The sequence below is a fragment of the Saccopteryx leptura genome, chromosome 2, assembly GCF_036850995.1.
Source record: "Saccopteryx leptura isolate mSacLep1 chromosome 2, mSacLep1_pri_phased_curated, whole genome shotgun sequence".
NCBI lineage: Eukaryota > Metazoa > Chordata > Mammalia > Chiroptera > Emballonuridae > Saccopteryx > Saccopteryx leptura.
The window spans coordinates 100,286,238-100,306,260 of NC_089504.1; the positions used below are offsets into that span (position 1 = coordinate 100,286,238).

Consider the following 20,023-nt stretch of genomic DNA (forward strand, 5'->3'; position numbering starts at 1 on the left):
TTGCCTTGGAAACTTAATTGCACTGCTGGCGGACCACGTTTTTTCTATGATTAAAAGTGGACGTGTTTCGGGGAGCAGGCACGTTACGGCTAAGGAACAGTAGAGACTGTTTGCCGTGGCGTCCTCCTGAACCCATCTGTATATATATATCTTTAAGTCCCTTTCTATCATTTATTCAATTTCATACCTTTTCCTGTTAGAAGACCCTGTAATAGACTCGTTGTGGCTGGACCGCGACACTCTGCCCCACCACAGAGCACAGGACGCTTTGTGAAAATGACATGGGCAGTGCTGCCGTGTCTTCATGGAGCTGTGATTGACCATGAGGACGAGCTAGTGATGCCCACGGCGGCCCCATGGGAATCAGCAGTGAGCACCAGCGTTTCCGATTCAACCCCGCCTCTCACAGAGCAGAGGAAGTTGGATCGGCCGCCCCCGTGCCCCCTTCTCAGCCACACACACCTTTATTCTGCGTGTTTGTTTTAAAGGCTGTTTTCTAGTCCCTAGTGCAGGGTCCCTGTTGAAACTCTGAGCACGGTCCTGAGAGGCACCACCCCGAGGTTCCAAGTCCCAGCTGACCCTGGAGAAGCTACAGGGCCCTCTGGAGCCTCATTAACCTAACGTGGTGACTCCAGACCAGCACTTCTCAGACTTGCTGGTGGCACCAGCACCTGGAGACTGAAGAGCAGGCTCTGGTCAGGCAGCTCTCAGGCAGAGACCGTGGTGGGAGCTGTTCCCTCCTTTCCTAGGACACTGTGTACCTGCCAGAGGGTGTCGAACTTCTTTCCGTCCGGTATGGAGAGCTTCCCCGTCTTGTCCTTGTCGATGCGGTAGTGTAGCACTTTACCCTCATGCAGCAGGCACAGGGCGTAGGACCCGTTGTTGTCCCTGGCCCTGATCCTGGAAGACAGGGAGAGCCCATCACTCCCGATCCTACACCAGAAGAGGTGTCCTGAGCGGGCTGCTGGCCACAGCAGCCCAGCTCAGGGTCAAGGGCTTTGCCCACCATGCACAGGGAGGCCCCACACGCAGCTCAGTGATGTCAAGAGCTTGTGACCAGGAAATGCTACGGCCTGGAGCTGGCCTGCAGCCAGGTCTTGGAAGGCCAGAGCCCTGCCTGGGCATCAGGAGAGGCCGAGCTTCACCCGCGGCAGCAGCACTGCTCAGGGCACCAGCAGCTGAGACCTTCAGGACCCTCGGGCTGGATGAGGGTCCATGGAGCCCTCTGACTTACCTCCTTTCTCCCCTGAGGTCAGATCCCAGCTGGTGCTGCTCCCAGCCAGGCGGGGGCACAGAGTGGGGCTGTTTGATCGGCATTTTAACTAGGAACTTCTGAGTCACAGATAGAGAATGTGAGGGCTCCCATTCTCAGGGCCCATTTCACTCCCCACTCTCTGTTCTGAAGGGAGGGGAAGGGAGGGCAGGGCTGAGATTTAAAACGCTGTTCTATATGACACAGCAAGATGAAGTCACCGAGAGAAGACAATGTCACCCACTGTGGGGCGGGGTCTGTCAGGTGGAATCAGGACTGCGCTGGGCTGAGCTGACTGCCTGGCTCTGCTCTGTGTTCCGGAGGGACCTTTGGGCAGCACCCCTTCCCTTATCCAAGACAATGAGACCTGTGAGTCTAGTTACAGCAGGGGACACATCACAACACACAGCAGGGCGGACTTTCACCTACGCAAGGAGAGAGGCCTCTTGAGAAGGCCAGGCAGGGGGCTGCCAAGGCATAGAATGGGCTTGACCTCCCCCAATTTGGCTACTCAGTCACCCTCACCTCAGCCCATTGTCCCATTCTAGCACTGTGAGCCCTTGGGATCATGAGATCCGAGAGAGGGTGAGTCCCAGATCCTAGAAAACGGTCCAGCCTTGGCATTTTCTAAAATGAGGGCATGGAGGCCCTTAATGTTAAGTACCCAAATTCACTATGCTTTGGGAAGAGTTCAATTGTGCCAGCCTTCCAGGGACTCCTGTGCTTAGAGACCTTTTTGATGCTCTCTCTCAGTTGCAAGAGGTCACACTCAAGAGACGGGCTTTGGACACAGACATGGTCACACATTCTTGTCCTTGTTCTATAGCAGTGGTAGTCAACCTGGTCCCTACCGCCCACTAGTGGGCATTCCAGCTTTCATGGTGGGTGGTAGTGGAGCAACCAAAGTATAAATAAAAAGATAGATTTAACTATAGTAAGTTGTTTTATAAAGATTTATTCTGCCAAACTTAGCAAAAATCCGACATAAAGTACTTGGTAAGTAATTATTATTATATGCTTTAACTTGCTGTAACTCTGCTTTATAAATTTTATAAAGTAAAGTTACTTCCCTACTTTATAAATCACCATTACTGTGGAACCGGTGGGTGGTTAGAAGATTTTCCTACTAACAGAGATACAAAAGTGGGCGGTAGGTATAAAAAGGTTGACTACCCCTGGGCTATAGAGTCATCTCAACAAGCTAAGCCAAGGCTTGAGAGCTGAGCTGTGTTGTGTGGGGTGGGGACCTTGTTTCAAAAATAAAGTTCTTTCAAGTCGTGCTCGGCTGTGCACGATGGACGGGCTCCCTCCATGCCCCACAGCTCAGGGCAGCTGGTGTGGTTGGAGAAACACACACAGACCCTCCTCATGCCGTGACAACCACTCCTTCCTCCCGACCTGGCCAGGCCACCCACACCCTGAAGCGTACACTGCACTCCCACTAAAACAGCCATCAAACTAAGGACCAACCACACAGAAAAGGCAAAACATTTTCTTCTTGTGCGGGGGAGAACTGAGTCTATTTTACGATGTGGATATGGGACAACTCCTATTCTGTTTACTATATAAGCATGAGTGGCAAACAAATAGGATAGTTTGGAGGCATAAGGAACTATATCAACTCTTAACACTAAGCATTAAGAATTGGTGCACTTCCACATGAAAGGATAATGGAAGCATAATGTCCACAGGCCTGCCCGAGCATCACTGTCCTTGATTTAGAGGCCTTCACATCTGGTTTTCAGACCTACAACGAACCTCCACTCCCCTTTCGCCTTGTGCCTTGATTGGCTTTATCTTATTAAAACTAAGACAGAAGACCACAGATTGCCCAGGGGACAGGATGCAGTCACCTCATTATAAATCTGGGAAATGCAAATTAAGACCACAATGGAAAAACAGAACTGTGGCACACACCGTTCCAGCTGGCAAACATTGAAAGACTGGTCATACGAAGTGTTGCTGAGAATGGGGGCCGTGGCTCCGTGGTACACTGCCAGTGGGAGTGTGAATCTCATCATCTTGGAAAACAACCGGGGATAGTATACTGAAATCGAACCTCACAATCCTCTGTGAGTCAGCAATCCACTCCCAGCAATCCACTCCCAGGTATGCAAAATCTGTGTGCTCTGTACTCAGAAAGTATGCTGGAGTGTTTACAGCCATTTTATCTGCAATCATTTAGTGATTATCTGTGAACAACCTGAATGTTCACTGACTGCAGAGTGAGAAAATAAATTGTGAGGTATTCGTACAATAAAATATCAGAGAACCAAAGATAAACACCTAGTAGTGGTACAAAGCACAAATGACTTTCACAAGCATGAATCTCAGGCCTAGCTATTGGCTCAGTGGATAGAGCATTGGCCTGGCATGTGGATGTCCCAGGTTTGATTCCTGGTCAGGGCACACAAGAAAAGTAACTATCTGCTTCTCTCCCATCCTTCTCCCGCTTAACTCCTTCCCCCCTCACAGCCAGTAGCTCTATTGTTTTGAGTGTGGCCCCAGGCATTGAGGATAGCTCTATTGGAGCACATCTGCCTCAGGCACTAAAAATAGCCCAGTACTCAAACATCAGCCCCAGACAGGGTAGCCAGTTGGATCTGGAAAGAGTGCATGCTGGAGTCTGCCTTACTATCTCCCCTCCTCTCACCAAAATAAGCAAAAAAATAAAAAAACTACTTCAGGGTTCCATGTGCACAAAGTTCCCAGCCAGGCAAAAGCAAACAGTTTTGTTCAGAGATGTATAGTAGGTCTCAGGTGGAAAATAAAAATAAATTTTTTTTTTTTAAATAAGAAACAGAAGAAAAAAGTGAAGGCAGGCTGGACACAAGGGCCCAGTAAGTGGTGTCCTCTAGGGGTGGGGTGTGAGGAGGGACCTTCTGAGAGGCTGGTGCTTTCTTTCTTGACTCTAGTGGTGTTGGCTATGTAACTATTCATTAAGGTGCACAGATGGACTGATGTGCTCTTTTGTGTGTTTAGCACTTAGGGATAAAAGCAGTATAGAAGCAGAGCTGGTGCACAGTGGGAATGGGGTGTCTCTGCTTTTGGATGAGCAACTGCTACAAAGGCACACGCTTCCACGAGGCTCTCAGGAAACAGGCCCTGGAGGGCACCTCCTTGCCGGTGTCCAGCCAGACAGCCCATGCCAGCTCCCAGACAGCAGTACCAGACCTGCCTATGCGCACACTCTAGGGATAGCAGGGCAAGGGACAGGCTCTGGACATGTAGCCTGAGCAGCCCCCCTACCCTCCCCACCAGGCAGCTGGCAGGAAACGAGGGCACAGTGGGAAAACCCACAGGCCCTACAGCTGTAGGTGACAAAGATTGGAGGTCTGGTGACATTAACGGCCATAAACGGTGAGGAGTCTGCTGACAGCAGGCAGACCCTGGGCTGGGCTATTTTTAATGTCAAATCAGGGGCATGCTGGTGTGGAAGCTGAAGCAGCCCCTCTTCTTGGTCCCCCTGTTCTTAGGAAAGTGGCCCTCTGCCCCACACACCCATCAGGTTTTTCACACAGGTGTCCGAAGAGGGGAAGAGCGAAGTCTAGTCTTCTCATCCTTCAGGGCTGCTGCCTTCCAGCCTCCGAGCCAGTGGTCCCAGGCAGCTTTGTGGAAGCCCAGTGAGTCTCTTGGAAGAGTCAAACTCACAGCAGAAGTATGCTTGCTGTTACAGAGCATGGGATTTGGATTTCAGTGCTTAGGACTGGGGTTAGGCTGCAAAGGTACCTTAACTGGCCTTAAGACTGTCTTTATTTTGGGGGGGGGGAGGAAGAAGATGGGAGAGAGAGAGGAAGGGAGAGAGATGAGAAGCATCAATTTGTAGTTGCATCATTTTAGTTGTTCAATGATTGCTTCTCATATGTGCCTTGACTAAGAGGCTCAAGCTGAGACAGTGATCCCTTGCTCAAGCCAGTGACCTTGGGCTTCAAGCCAGTGACTTTTAACTCAAGCTAGCGACCTTGGGATCATGTTAATGATCCTGCACTCAAGTTGGCAACCCTGCACTCAAGCTGGCGACCTCAGAGTTTCAAACCAGTTTTCAGGTCAACGCTCTATCCACTTTGCCACCACCAGTTAGGGAAACCTATCTTGATGTAGCCTGGAGACACTTCTTGGTGAGAGGGCAGGAAAGTCACCCTCTTCCAAGGTGGACAGCCTTAGGTTCTGTGATAGGAGGTGAGGTAGGAAGAGTTGGTTCTGCAAGGAGGGGCTGAACCCCTATGTCCTTCTAGATCAGAGACAATGTGCGGTGGTGATGCCCAGATGCTGGTGGGGAGGGGGAACTTGGGATGTGCTGGGACCCTCAAGGTGGTCTCCACCCACCAAGCTTCCAGGACATTGCACTGTCTGCTGCAGACAGAACAGAAGAACTGGAGTGTACCCTTGCCCACCAGACATTCTCATGCTCCTGTCCTTCATTCCCCATGGCTGAGCCAGGCATGGCCGGCTGGAGGGAAGAGGGCACCTGGGAAGAGCAATGTGCATATGGTGGATAGTCACTGTGGTCAGGGTGGGCTGTACAGACAGACAGGAGTGGGGCCCAAGGCCAGCATTCAGCCTCCTGTCCAGATCTCACACTATCAGAGGGTCAAATATTGCCACAGGGGGCCCCACAGCAGCTCCTCAAAGAGAGCTGGAGTGGGGAAGGAGAGTCTGTGGAGGTGACAAGCTGGACAGTGTGCACGCTGATACAAGGATGACAGCCCCGAACTCAGAGTATAAGGTATCAGCCCTAAGGACTTACAATAGACAAAAGAAAATGCAGCATCTGGGGGCTATTTTCTTGCACCATTGCAAAATTCAGGCACGTGGGCATCCTGTACAGACAGTGAGAGCAGGATCATCCCAGAACACAGGTCTGAACCAAGGCCCACACCAAGCTTGTTTCCCACATCTGCCTTTTCTGAGATGGCACCCCAAATCCTCCCCACATCTGCCCTTTCTGAGATGGCACCCCAAATTCCCCTCTCCCTCTCCCTGTGCATTAGTCTGTGAGTTGGAATGAGGTCACTCTTCTTCTCTGCCAGCTTCATGGGGACCTCGATCAGACCAATGAATTCACAGTGACACAGTGCACAACCCCCTTTGAACTTCCTATAGTACTTCAGTCAGGCTGAGACTATTTGTGCTGATCTGCGGCTACAGAACCACACACATCAGATAAAATGGTGAACTTTGATCAGTAGTAGCAGTACAGGAAGGTGCTGACAGAATTCAGCTTTTCTTGTCACATCTGAGGCTCAAGACACCCATGTGCTATCTTACTTATCGAAGGACAAGGGTAAATTTTTTCTAAACCCATCTTTGCCTTTAAAGTTTAAGTATGTAGCATAAAGTGAGTTGAAATTTGAGCAGAGAGGCCCTGGCCAGTTGGCTCAATGGTAGAGTATCAGCGTGGTGTGCAAACATCCTGGGTTCAATTCCTGGTCAGGGCACATAGGAGAAGTGACCATCTGCTTCTTTTCCCCTCCTCTCCCCCCTGTCTTTCTCTCTCTCTCTCTTCTCCTCCCAACAGCCATGGCTCAATTGGTCTGAGTGCCTCAGCCCTGGGCACTGAGGGTGGGTCTGTAGCCATGCCTCATATGCTAAAAGGAGCTTAGTTGTAAGCAAGGACCCAAATGGGCAGAGCATCGGCCCCAGATGGGGTTGCCAGGTAGACCTAGTCAGGGTGCTTGTGGGAGTTTGTCTATTTCCCCTCTTCTCACTTGGAAAAGTAGAAAAAAAAAGAAATTTGAGCAGGGAAAAGTATATGGTTAATAAGAGCAAAAATAAAAATAATATGTGAGTTTGGCCTAAGGGCGAATATCAGAATCAGTAATGCAGTGCACAGAGCATCGTGGGCCAGAAGTGAGGTGGATACCTAAACCTAAAATTCCCACATTAAAGCACAGATTTGTAAAGAAAAGCTACACCCCAACATAGGACACTCCAGACACCCACAGATGAATATTAATCAAGTATGAGCTCAACAAGATCACCCAAAACATAAGGAAATGTGAGTTATGAGAGAGGAAATAGGTAGAGAAAGAGAGCAGGAGGGAGACAGAGAGTTCTATCCTCAAGGACTTCTAGTGCTATAATCATCAGAGATAAAATATAGATCAGGGGTCCCCAAACTACGGCCTGTGGGCCGCCTGGGGCCCCGAGGCCATTTATCCGGCACCTGCCACATTTCTGGAAGGGGCACCTCTTTCATTGGTGGTCAGTGAGAGGAGCATAGGACACAGATGCATCCTGTGCTCCTGGAGTACTGTATGTGGTAGTGCTGCAAAGCACAGTGTTGCTCACATACAGTAGTACTACTTCCGGTGATGTGGGATGCACACATCAGGGCTCCGGAAGCACGTCATATCACTTGTTACGGCTAGCAGTGACAAATATGGAACCAGAAATTGACCATCTCATTAGCCTAAAGCAGGCCCATAGTTCCCATCGAAATACTGGTCAGTTTGTTGACTTAAATTTACTTGTTCTTTATTTTAAATATTGTATTTGTTCCCATTTTGGTTTTTTACTTTAAAATAAGGTATGTGGAGAGTGACGTCACAAAAATGGCACCATGAGCAGTGCGTCCAACAGATCTCCCCAAAATTTCAACAAATTCATCAACCAGAGACAGAAAAATCTATCCTTAGAGCATCCGGGAGTTCCACACACTGAAGGCAAAGGGCTGCTTTCACTTGGAACTGAGAGTCAGGAGGGAACTGAGGGTATGGAGGAAGCTAATGTGGCACGGACATTCGTTCAAGCCGAGGAGGGAGTGTGCCTGTGTGCTATCAACAAGACCACCCTCAGACGCCATTAAGAAAAAAGAAATCGAATATCATGGATACAAAAGATAGAGAAGTACCACAGATAGATGTGGAAAAATCTATGGAGTAAAAATTTAATATATTGGAAAGCTTGGAGCTAAATGACAGAGAATTTAAAATAGAAATCCTAAAAATACTCAGAAATATACAAGAAATCACAGAAAGGCAATTTAGGGAGCTCAGAAAACAACTCAATGAACACAAAGAATATATTACCAAGGAAATTGAAACTATCAAATCAAATCAAACAGAAATAAAAAACTCAATTCACGAGCTGAAAAACGAGGTAACAAGCTTAGCTAATAGAACAGGCCAGTTAGAAGGTAGAATTAGTGAACTAGAAGACAAGCAACTTGCACAACAGAGAGAAGAAGAAAGAGACTCAAAAATTTAAAAAAATGAGAAAGCCCTACAGGAATTGTCTGACTCCATCAAAAAGAAAAACATAAGAATAATAGGTATATCAAAGGGAGAAGAGAGAGAAAATGGAATGGAGAATATACTCAAATAATAGAGGAGAACTTCCCAAGCCTGTGGAAAGAACTAAAGCCTCAAATTCAAGAAGCAAACAGAACACCAAGTTTTCTTAACCACAACAAACCTACTCCAAGGCACGTCATAATGAAGACGGCACAAACCAACGACAAATAAAAAATTCTCAAGGCAGCCAGGGAAAAGAAGAATACAAAATATAAAAGAAGGCCTATTAGATTATCATCAGATTTCTCAGCAGAAACTCTACAAGCTGGAAGAGAGTGGACCCCAATATTTCAAGTCCTGAAAGAGAGGAACTTTCAGCCAAGAATACTATACCCATCAAAGCTATCCTTCAAGTATGAAGGAGAAATAAAAACATTCAAAAATACAGAAAAGATGAAGGAATTTATCATCAGAAAGCCCCCACTCCAGGAAATACTAAAGGGGGTTTTCCAATCAGATTCAAAGAACAAAACAAAACAAAACCACAAGTAAAAGCTCCACCAAGAACACAATAAAACCAAATTTAAACCATGACAACAAAAGCAAAAAAAAAAGGGGTGGGGGAGAGGATGGAGATTAACAGTAGCAAAGGACAACGAAGTGCAGAAACACTCATAAGTTAGGGTACTACAATGAATATGGTAGGTACCTTTTCAATATTTAATGCTAACCACACTTGAAAAAACCACTACAGAAGAACATGACTTTAAAAAGGTAGCAACAGAAGAAAGAAGTATGGAATACAAACAAACAAAACAAATGATAGAGAAACAAAAGAGAAGACTCAAACAAAATATAAAACTAACAGAAAGCAATTTACAAAATGGCAATAGGGAATCCACAAGTGTCAATAATTACACTAAATGTAAATGGATTAAACTTACCAATAAAAAGACACAGAGTAGCAGAATGGATTAAAAAAGAAAATCCAACTGTATGCTGCCTACAAGAAACACATCTAAGCAACAAAAATAAAAACAAATTCAAAGTGAAAGGCTGGAAAACATTACTCCAAGCAAATAACATCCAAAAAAAGCAGGTGTAGCAATACTCATATCTAATAATGCTGACTACAAGACAGAAAAAGTACTCAGAGACAAAAGTGGTCATTTCATAATGATTAAGGGGACACTGAATCAAGAAGACATAACATTCCTTAATATATATATACACCAAACCAAGGAGCACCAAAATATATAAGACAGCAACTTATTGACCTAAAAACAAAAACTGACAAAGATACAATCATACTTGGAGACCTCAATACACCGCTGACGGCTCTAGATTGGTCATCCAAACAGAGAATCAGTAAAGATATATTGGACTTAAATGAAACACTAGAGCACCTGGATATGATAGACATCTACAGGACACTTCATCCCAAAGTGACAGAGTATACATTTTTCTCTAGTGTACATAGAACATTCTCAAGAATTGACCATATGTTGGGCCACAAAGATAACATCAGCAAATTCAGAAAAATTGAAATTGTACCAAGCATATTTTCTGATCATAAAGCCTTGAAACTAGAATTCAACTGCAAAAAAGAGGGGAAAAACCCACAAAAATGTGGAAACTAAACAACATACTTTTAAAAAATGAATGGATCAAAGAAGAAATAAGCGCAGAGATCAAAAGATATATACAGACAAATGACAATACGGCATATCAGAATCTCTGGGATGCAGCAAAAGCAGTGATAAGAGGGAAGATAATATCACTTTAGGCCCATATGAACAAAAAAGAGAGAGCCCAAGTGTACCACTTAACTTCACACCTTAAGGAAGTAGAAAAAGAAGAACAAAGACAACCCAAAACCAGCCGAAGAAAGGAAATAATAAATATCAGAGCAGAAATAAATGAAATAGAAAACAGAAAAACTATAGAAAAAATTAATAGAACAAGGAGCTGGTTCTTTGAAAAGATCAACAAAATTGACAAACCCTTGGCAAGACTTACCAAGGAAAAAAGAGAAAGGACTCATATAAATAAAATCCAAAATGAAAGAGGCGAAATCACCACAGACATCATAGATATACAAAGAATTATTGTAGAATACTATGAAAAACTAAATGCCACCAAATTCAACAATCTAGAAGAAATGGATAAATTCCTAGAACAATACAATCTTCCTAGACTGAGTCAAGAAGAAGCAGAAAGCCTAAACAGAACTATTAGTGGAGAATAGAAAAAACTATTAAAAACTTCCCCAAAAATAAAAGTCCAGGCCCAGACGGTTATACTAGTGAATTCTATCAAACATTCAAAGAAGACGTGGTTCCTAATCTACTGAAAGTCTTCCAAAAAATTGAAGAAGAAGCAATACTTCCAAACACATTTTATGAGGCCAACATAACCCTCATACCAAAACCTGACAAGGACAGTACAAAAAAAGAAAACTACAGACCAGTATCTCTAATGAATACAGATGCTAAAATACTAAACAAAATACTGGCAAATCGAATACAACAACATATTAAAAAAATAATACATCATGATCAAGTGGGATTCATCCCAGAATCTCAAGGATGGTTCAACATACGTAAAACAGTTAACATAATAAACCATATCAACAAAACAAAGAACAAAAACCACATGATTTTATCAATAGATGCAGAAAAGGCATTCGATAAAATACAACACAACTTTATGTTTAAGACACTCAACAAAATGGGTATAGAAGGAAAATATCTCAACATGATAAAGGCCATATATGGTAAACCATCAGCCAACATCATATTAAATGGCATAAAACTGAGGGCTTTCCCACTTAAATCAGGAACAAGACAGGGTTGTCCACTCTCTCCACTCTTATTTAACATGGTGCTAGAAGTTCTGGCCAGAGCAATCAGACAAGACAAAGAAATAAAAGGCATCCATATCAGAAAAGAAGAAGTAAAGGTATCACTTTTTGCTGATGATATGATCCTATACATCGAAAACCCGAAGGACTCCACAAAAACATTACTAGAAACAAAAAACCATTACAGTAAGGTCATAGGATACAAAATTAACATAGAAAAGTCCATAGCCTTTCTATATGCCAACAGTAAAATATTAGAAAACAAACTCAAAAAAATAATCCCCTTCACGATTGCAACAACAACAACAAAAAATACCTGGGAATAAACATAACAAAAATGTAAAGGACCTATATAACAAAAACTACAAAGCATTGTTAAGAGAAATCGAAAAAGACACAATGAGATGAAAAAATATTCCTTGTTCTATCAATAGGATAGGAAGAATAAATATAATCAAAATGGCCATATTACCCAAAGCAATTTATAAATTTAATGCAATTCCCATCAAAATTCCAATGACATTTTTTAAAGAAATGGAACAAAAAAAATCATCAGATTTATATGGAACTATAAAAAACTCCGAATAGCCAAAGCAATCCTAAGGAAAAAGAATGAAGCTGGGGACATTACAATACCTGACTTCAAACTATATTATAGTGCCATGACAATCAAAACAGCATGGTGTTGGCAGAAAAATAGACAGTCAGACCAATGGAACAGAATAGAAAGCCCAGAAATAAAACCAATATATATGGTCAAATAATTTTTGATAAAGGGGCCAACAACACACAATGGAGAAAAGAAAGCCTCTTCAACAAATGGTGCTGGGAAAACTGGAAAACCACATGCAAAAGAATGAAACTCGACTGCAGCTTGTCCCCTTGTACTAAAATTAATTCAAAATGGATCAAAGACCTAAATATAAGACCTGAAACAATAAAGTACATAGAAGAAGACATAGGTACTAAACTCATGGACCTGGGTTTTAAAGAACATTTTATGAATTTGACTCCAAAGGCTAGAGAAGTGAAGGCAAAGATAAATGAATGGGACTACATCAGGCTAAAAAGTTTTTGCTCAGCAAGAGAAACTGACAACAAAATAAACAGACAGCCAACTAAATGGGAAATGTTATTTTCAAACAACAGCTCAGATAAGGGCCTAATATCCAAAATTTACAAAGAACTCATAAAGCTCAACAACAAACAAACAAACAATCCAATAAAAAAATGGGAAGAGGACATGAACAGACACTTCTCCCAGGAAGAAATACAAATGGCCAACAGATATATGAAGAGATGCTCATCTTCATTAGTTATTAGAGAAATGCAAATCAAAACTATGAGATACCACCTCACACCTGTTAGATTAGCTATTATCAACAACACAGGTAATAGCAAATGTTGGAGAGGCTGTGGAGAAAAAGGAACTCTCATTTACTGTTGGTGGGACTGTAAAGTAGTATAACCATTATGGAAGAAAGTATGGTGGTTCCTCAAAAAACTGAAAATAGAACTATCTTATGACCCAGCAATTCCTCTACTGGGTATATACCCCCAAAACTCAGAAACATTGATACATAAAGACACATGTAGCCCCATGTTCATTGCAGCATTGTTCACAGTGGCCAAGACATGGAAACAATCAAAAGGCCCTTCAATAGAAGACTGGATAAAGAAGATGTGGCACATATACACTATGGAATACTACTCAGCCATAAGAAATGATGACATCGGATCATTTACAACAAAATGATGGGATCTTGATAACATTATACAGAGTGAAATAAGTAAAACAGAAAAAAACAAGAAGTACATGATTCCATACATTGGTAGGACATAAAAACGAGACTAAGAGACATGGACAAGAGTGTGGTGGTTATGGGGGGCAGGGGGAGAGAAGGAGGGAGAGGGAAAGGGGGAGGGGGAGGGGCACAAAGAAAACTAGATAGAGGGTGACGGAGGACAATCTGACTCTGGGCAATGGGTATGCAACATAATTGAATGACAAGATAATCTGGACATGTTTTCTTTGAATATATGTACCCTGATTTATTGATGTTACTCCATTAACATTAATTTAAAAAAAAAGATTTGTGCAGTGTGCATAGGGATTTGTTCACAGTTTTTTTTATAGTCCGGCTCTCCACCAGTCTGAGGGACAGTGAATTGTCCCCCTGTGTAAAAAGTTTGGGGACCCCTGATATAGATGAACTATTTGTGAAATCTAAAAAGAAACAAAAGATGGAGTCAGAAAAACTAGCAAGCAATAATATACCCTCCAAAAATGCTCAGGCATATTTAAAACAACGGCAGCAACAACAAATAGAACTATCAGAAATTTAAAAAAAATGTAATTGGTGGGCAAAAAAAAAAAATTCAGTGAATGAGTTTAATACCAGACTAGACACAGATGAAGCCAAACTTAGTGAACTGAAAGACAAATCTTAAAGTTATTATCATTATGTAGTACACAGAGAAAAGGTGATAGAAATTAAGAAAAAAATGTAGAAGATGAATTGAGAGGGTCTAACATATGTTTAACAGGAGCTTTTGAAGGAATAAATGGTAAAACAAAAAAAGTTGCAATATTTGAAGAAAAAATAGCAGAGTGTTTTCCAGAACTATTAAAGAAAAGAGTCTATGGTTATAAGAAGCACTGTTACCTGGTTCCCAACTGGCTTAGATGTATACACATTATACACATTATCTTGTTCATCCTCAAGACAACTGAGATAAAACACTAGATTCCTCCTTTTATCATTGAGTAAACCAAGGTCAGGGAGATGGATTAAGCTGTCTTCATAGAGCTGCTCAGTAGCTGGTCTTGTCTGACTTCATGGCCGGAGGGGTTTTTTTACTATCTCACTTAGGTTTCCACAAATAGAAGTGGTTTTAAGGTTATCTATATCAACCAGTACAAATAATACAGTATTTGGGGTGTGCTGCTGGAACATTTTGTAATGCATATATGCTAAGAGACCCTCCAATAAACTCGGAAAGTTTCAAAGAGTCACTGTTCTTAATCTAGCATGGGCAGGTGTCAGGCACCTCCAACAGGCTGCAATGTGGTTCCCAGACCAGTGGTATCAGCATAACTCAGGAACTGGTCAGAAATGCAAATTCTTGAGCTGTAGCCCACACCTAGGGAGCTAGAAACTCAGTGAGGGGATGACCCAGCCATCTGTGCCTTTAACCAGCCTCTGTCCCACACACACACAGAGAAAGTTGAGAATCACTGCTTATATGATCCCCTCTGGATTTTGTATCCATCTTGTGGAACACAACTGAAGATATGGCCTTCTTATTCTTTAGCCTTTATCCTAATTTGCATTTGTTCCTTGCTTATAGGGAACACAAGTGTATATTCATATAAGCTATCTCAGTGTCCCTGAGCAAGGTACCATATTGTGAATTCCTCTTTTTTTTTTTTTTATGCCCACTTTACACTGAGTAGCACTTGCACTGAAAAATATCCTTAATACCTATTTCCAAAGTGAAGAATCTACCTGCAATTCAGTCTACCTGGTGGGGCATGGGGAGAGAGCAGGGTAGGGCATTGTTGATAGGTATTGTTCTAATATTCAAGGGTGACGGGTATGTCTTCTGGTGTCCCAGAGTCAGGTCCACCCTGAACAAGAACTGCACGGCCCTGACATGCACTCCTGATTCTGGGTAGACACACCCTTTCCTTCAAGAGCCTAGTCTCTGAGTCTTTGGGTCTAGGATTGCTGTGTACAGACTAGTGTGCACTCCCCTGCACCATCTACACACCTTACTCATTGCTTCAAAGGCAGGCCCCCATGGGGCCCCGAACGTAAGAGGCATGAATGAATGAGCAAGTGTGTGTGTGTGTGTGTGTGTGTGTGTGTGTGTGTGTGTAGTGTGGAAAGGCCAGAGAGAATGGAAAAAAGATATGGTGAGGAAGAGAAGGGAGGAAGAAAGAACATCACAGAGCTAACATAGAAGGCATGACTTTAAAGATTAAAGTGTCAATTTCTCCCTGAAAGGGACACTGGAAGGAAGGTCAGAGGGCACCTGAATTTCAGATGCTGAGTGTGTAATCACAGCCACGCAGACAAATCGGGTGTCCCACGGCGGCTGGACCACTGAGGGCCTCTGCAGGGTAAACCACACTTGTACTTGGTCCTTGCTCAGACGCCTCTGCCCACAGGGACCAGAAGCTTCCAGGAGATGAGCTTAACAAACATAGTAAAGAAGTGTCATGGGAAGGGAGCGTTTCTACGGGGTCCCACCCACCATGAGCAGCCACCAAAGGTCAGCACCAGCCGCTGAGGCCCATGCAACTGCAGGGCGTGGACCAGTGAAGCCCACAGGCCACAGCTGCTGTCCTTGCACACTCCTCAACATGTGTGCCTCTCAGATCACTGAACTCAACCTCTCCTGGACTTCCTCGCAGTTTCTCAACACCCCTGCCCCACCCACACCACCAGCTACTGCATGGATAACACTCGCTCCTGACATCTGAGACTCCTGCGCCTGATCTAAGATTTGCCTCTCAGCTGCCTTCCCCAGCAGGACCCTCAGGGTCACTGCCCTGCCCACCACTCTCCACATTCTGCTGGCCACCTGAAAGGTCCCGGTCTTTCTCAGGACCTGACAAGTCTCCCAGACGTGCCCGGCCCACCGGTTTGGCCCAGGAGGCTCTGCATGGCGGCACCCACTCTCCATCCTGCCACTCTGCCACCACCTAGGAAACCCCAGTTTCCTGCGACCTCCTCCTTAATCTCTCTTCACCTTGTGTCCCCATGGCAACACTGCCCAGAACCCACCAGGCATCCCCCAAATAATCTGTGTCGTCGGCACCTTGGAGTCACTCTTGGCTCTGTAAGGTTTGTTAGAACTTGAACCAAAACGATAAAATATTTACTTGGGTACTAGCTAAACAAAGAGAAAGTGATCACTTCATTTCTTTCTCTGCTGCAGGACATGAAAATTTGGGAGCATTTTCATTGTAAGATACTTTACGAACAAGGGCACCACACCTTGCACTGAGGAGACGAAACACGCACTTGGGGGAGCGGTCTGCACAAGGGCGATACGCTGCCCTGTGAGAACCGCGTGGGGAGGCGATTCTGCCAGGGAGGGTCGGGGCTGGCTGACCACAGCCGGCCCAAGCACGGCCCAGCAGCATGACCACACAGCGTTAGGGCTTTGTCCAATAACTAAAAGATGTCTAGTCACAACCACAGAAGACTGTTCTTTCTTCTACTACAACTTCCTTCTCCAAAGTTGTATAAGCAATGCGCATGCGTTAGTTATCCCAAAGTCTGAACCTAGCAGCAGGGCTGAGGTTTCTACTTCTGTGAGTAGAAAATGATAGCACCAAATTGTTATCAAACAAAGAAGCAGCCAAACACTATTTGGTCAAAGAAAAAAAAAAAAAGGTGTTGCCGACATGTGTCAGGCAGTTAAGTAAGAAAAATTCTATTATTAAAAAAATATTTTTGTGTGTTTGTACTATTAACCAGCTTTAAAAATTATGATTTATTGTGATTTTTCTTATTCTAAAAAATAATTTTGTACCTAATTTTGTACTTTTTTAAAAGAGGGTTTCCAAATTGTATATGCTTTGAACTCCACCAATCCTATACCCTTTCTCTGGGGGAGGGAAGTCATAATTTCTGGAAAATAAGCTTTGTTTCCCTTTTCTAACAATTTTTTTTTAGTCACACCTGAGCTATGACTAATTTTTCAAAATGGTCCATGGTGCCATTATACAAGGCCCCAGAGAGCCAAAGGGACACACCCCTGGCACAGCCTCAATCCCTAGTGTCACTAATGTCATAGGACCTGGGCTGGGGCATCCCTGTGGGTATTTGCACGAACATGCCGTGTGGTATGCTCACTCCGAACTTCTCCTCTGTCTCTTCTCTGAATCCAGCCAATGGGTCCCACTGAGCTTTGATGGATCTTCCCTAACACCCGCCCAAGTCCTCTCCTGGCCCGCGGGCGCTCTGAGCACATTCCCACCTCCAGACACCTGCACACACTATTCCCCTGGCTGAGTGGCCTCCGCTGCCCACACAGGCTTCTCCCCCGCACCAAGGCCCTTCCTCACCATGAGCAGGACACAGAACTAGAGCCGGCCCAGTAGGCTCTAGTGCCCCTTCATACACACCGACGTCCTGCAGCACCACCCGAGGCTCAACCACTGTGTCTCCAGTGACCAGGCCACCCATAGCCAGTGCTGCTTGGCTCACATCACCTCCTCCATGCCCGCAACAGCGCTGGAATTTCACACCTCAAACAACGGTGGGCACCAGTAAATGTCGGTCCAAAGAGGGACACACCATTTAAATGGTTGGCAAGTCGGTGGGAGACACGTTCTTTAGAAAAAGGTGAATGTGGCCGGAGAAGAATCAGCAGTAAGGAGCCGACACTGGGCAGGACTCTGGAGGTCCCAGGACAGGCCTTACTGCAGCGGCCCCGTCTGAGGGGACAGCAGGCGGCCTCCCTGATCGCAGCTGGTGCCACCCTGGCTCTCCGTACTTGTTTTTAGGATAACTTTTAAAAAAAGAGTATGTGTTTAAGATCATTTCTTAAATGACAGTTATTATGGTGAAGTCTAAGGAAAAGTCTTTATATATAAAATATATATATGATATATATATATAATCATATATATAATTTTAAATCATTCTATTTTTAGGAAAAGTTTACAAAGTCAGCTGAGTAAGACTCTGCCTGTTCATGGGCCACATGCCCTCTGCAGTGAACAAGGTGAGGATGGGCACGTGAATACCGAAGCAGCAGTGAGCCTCTCTGGAGGGTCACTGAGCAGCGGTGAGCAGGTGTGTGTGCCATGAACTCCCAGCTATGCCACCGTGTCCCCTTGGCCAGGGCCCCTTGGGGAACAAGGTAGACACCTGCCCAAGACAGCTCCTTCACTCCTCTAGACCACGGACCCACCCGAGGTGGCCTGTACTCCTGGGCCCTCAGTGACCACTAAGGGTAACAACGAGCAGGACGCTCACTCACCCTTGAGGTGGTGAGGCTGACGTCCACCAACCAGCTTGTGATCCAGCACCCGTGCTCCCCTTCGCGCGAGCTGCTCTCCGTGAACTTTCTCTAATGTCTACTCTACTGGCACTTAGTTCCAAGTGAGACAGAAGTCAGAGACCTTGGGGGGATACGAGTGAGCAAACTGGGGTATCTTTGGTTTAATGAAGAGCCACAGATATTTGTACGTGTCCTATATTTGCCATCAAAACAGGTTATGAGGCTGAATACCATTTATCTTTCAATTACATCCCTCAATACCCAAGAAGAAGGTTCACTTTGGGGTCAGACTGGGCAAGGCCCACGCTGAATTACCAGGGACAGCTTTGATTGGAGACGTCTGCCAGCAGGAGCGTGTGGCCCCTTCCCGGGTTGCATGGGTCCAGTGAGGGAAAGCCTGAGTGACCCCCGATGGTCCAGGCAGGCCTGGCGGTATGGAGTGAGAGGAAGAGACACAGCACTTACAAGAATTTTCCATTCGTCTTTGATCCTATCAGGACAAGCTGCTCAGACTCGTCTCGTGAGATCTTCCCGTGGAACCAGGGCATTTTCTCATGGGCTGTGGTGGCAATCAGCTTCTCCAGCTGAGGCTTCTGGCTGATGATGGCCTGCTCCAGAGCCTGGCCCTGCCATGCGGGGGAGAAGAGCATAACACCACATTACGTGAGAACTGACCCTGACGTCATCTCCAACCCGTTGAGTCCTGACAGGACAAACCACAACTTTGTGTGTTTGCTCACTCATTCAGTAAATAAAGCCAATGAGATCTTACGGATTATTTAAATATCTTCAAGTGTGAGAACAACAAAGGAGGTTTCAGAAGACAGATTTAGTGGCCTTCTGAAAGCCACAGCCACCCTAGAATCCACCTGGTATCACCCGTGAGGTCTAGAGATCGTGCCTCCTGCCCTCCTTGGCTCTGCTGCCTACCAGAACTGACTGTTTTGTGTCAAACTTGGTCAATTACAAACAGCCAAGAAGCAGTGCCCTGGTTGGTTGGCTCAGTGGTAGAGCATCGACACAGCATTTGGATGTCTAGGGTTTGATTCCTGGTCAGGGCACACAGAAGAAATAACCCCCTGCTTCTCTGCTCTTCCTCCTCCCCTTTCTTTTCCTCTCTTCTCTTCCCACAGCCATGGCTCAATTAGTCTGAGTGCATCAGCTCTGGGCACTGAGGATGGCTCCATGGAGCCTCTGCCTCAGGTGCTAAAAATAGTTCAGGGTGTGAGCATGGCCCTAGATGGGCAGAGCATCATCCCCAGACAGGGTTTGCCAGTTGTATCCTGGTTGGGGCGCATGTGGGAGTCTGTCTCTCTATCTCCTCTCCTCTCACTTGAAAAATAAAAAAAGAAGCAGTAAGATGAGCGCTTTTCTGTGTGCCTTGAAAGGCTGCTCTCGGCACCTGCACAGTGCTGGCAGTAGTGACACGGTCACAGAAAGTGCAGGGTCACACCTTGATACCTTGGAAATGACTGCCCCATGCAAAAACAGGAGAGGGGCTTACAACTGGGCGACTACACGTCCTCCCTGTTCATAGTGGAAGAGAAACATACATTCTGCACAGTAGTAAATGAAAAGCAACATTTGATTACTTGAAGTTATAAAAAAGAACCACAAAAAATTAGAAAAAATAAAAATAAAAATATAACC

The 20,023-nt window shown here is 44.8% G+C and overlaps 1 protein-coding gene across 2 annotated transcripts in view; it reads right to left on the reverse strand.

The window, feature by feature from the left end:
• The window catches only part of SYK (spleen associated tyrosine kinase), a 101,842-nt gene that overhangs the window by 38,791 nt on the left and 43,028 nt on the right, over positions 1-20,023 (reverse strand). For both annotated transcript variants that reach the window (XM_066368416.1, XM_066368417.1), the window contains exons 3-4: positions 18,839-18,999; positions 762-900 (exon numbers count right to left, since the gene is read on the reverse strand). In XM_066368416.1, coding sequence (XP_066224513.1) covers positions 762-900; positions 18,839-18,999 — 300 coding nt within the window. The remainder of the gene's footprint in view (positions 1-761; positions 901-18,838; positions 19,000-20,023) is intronic.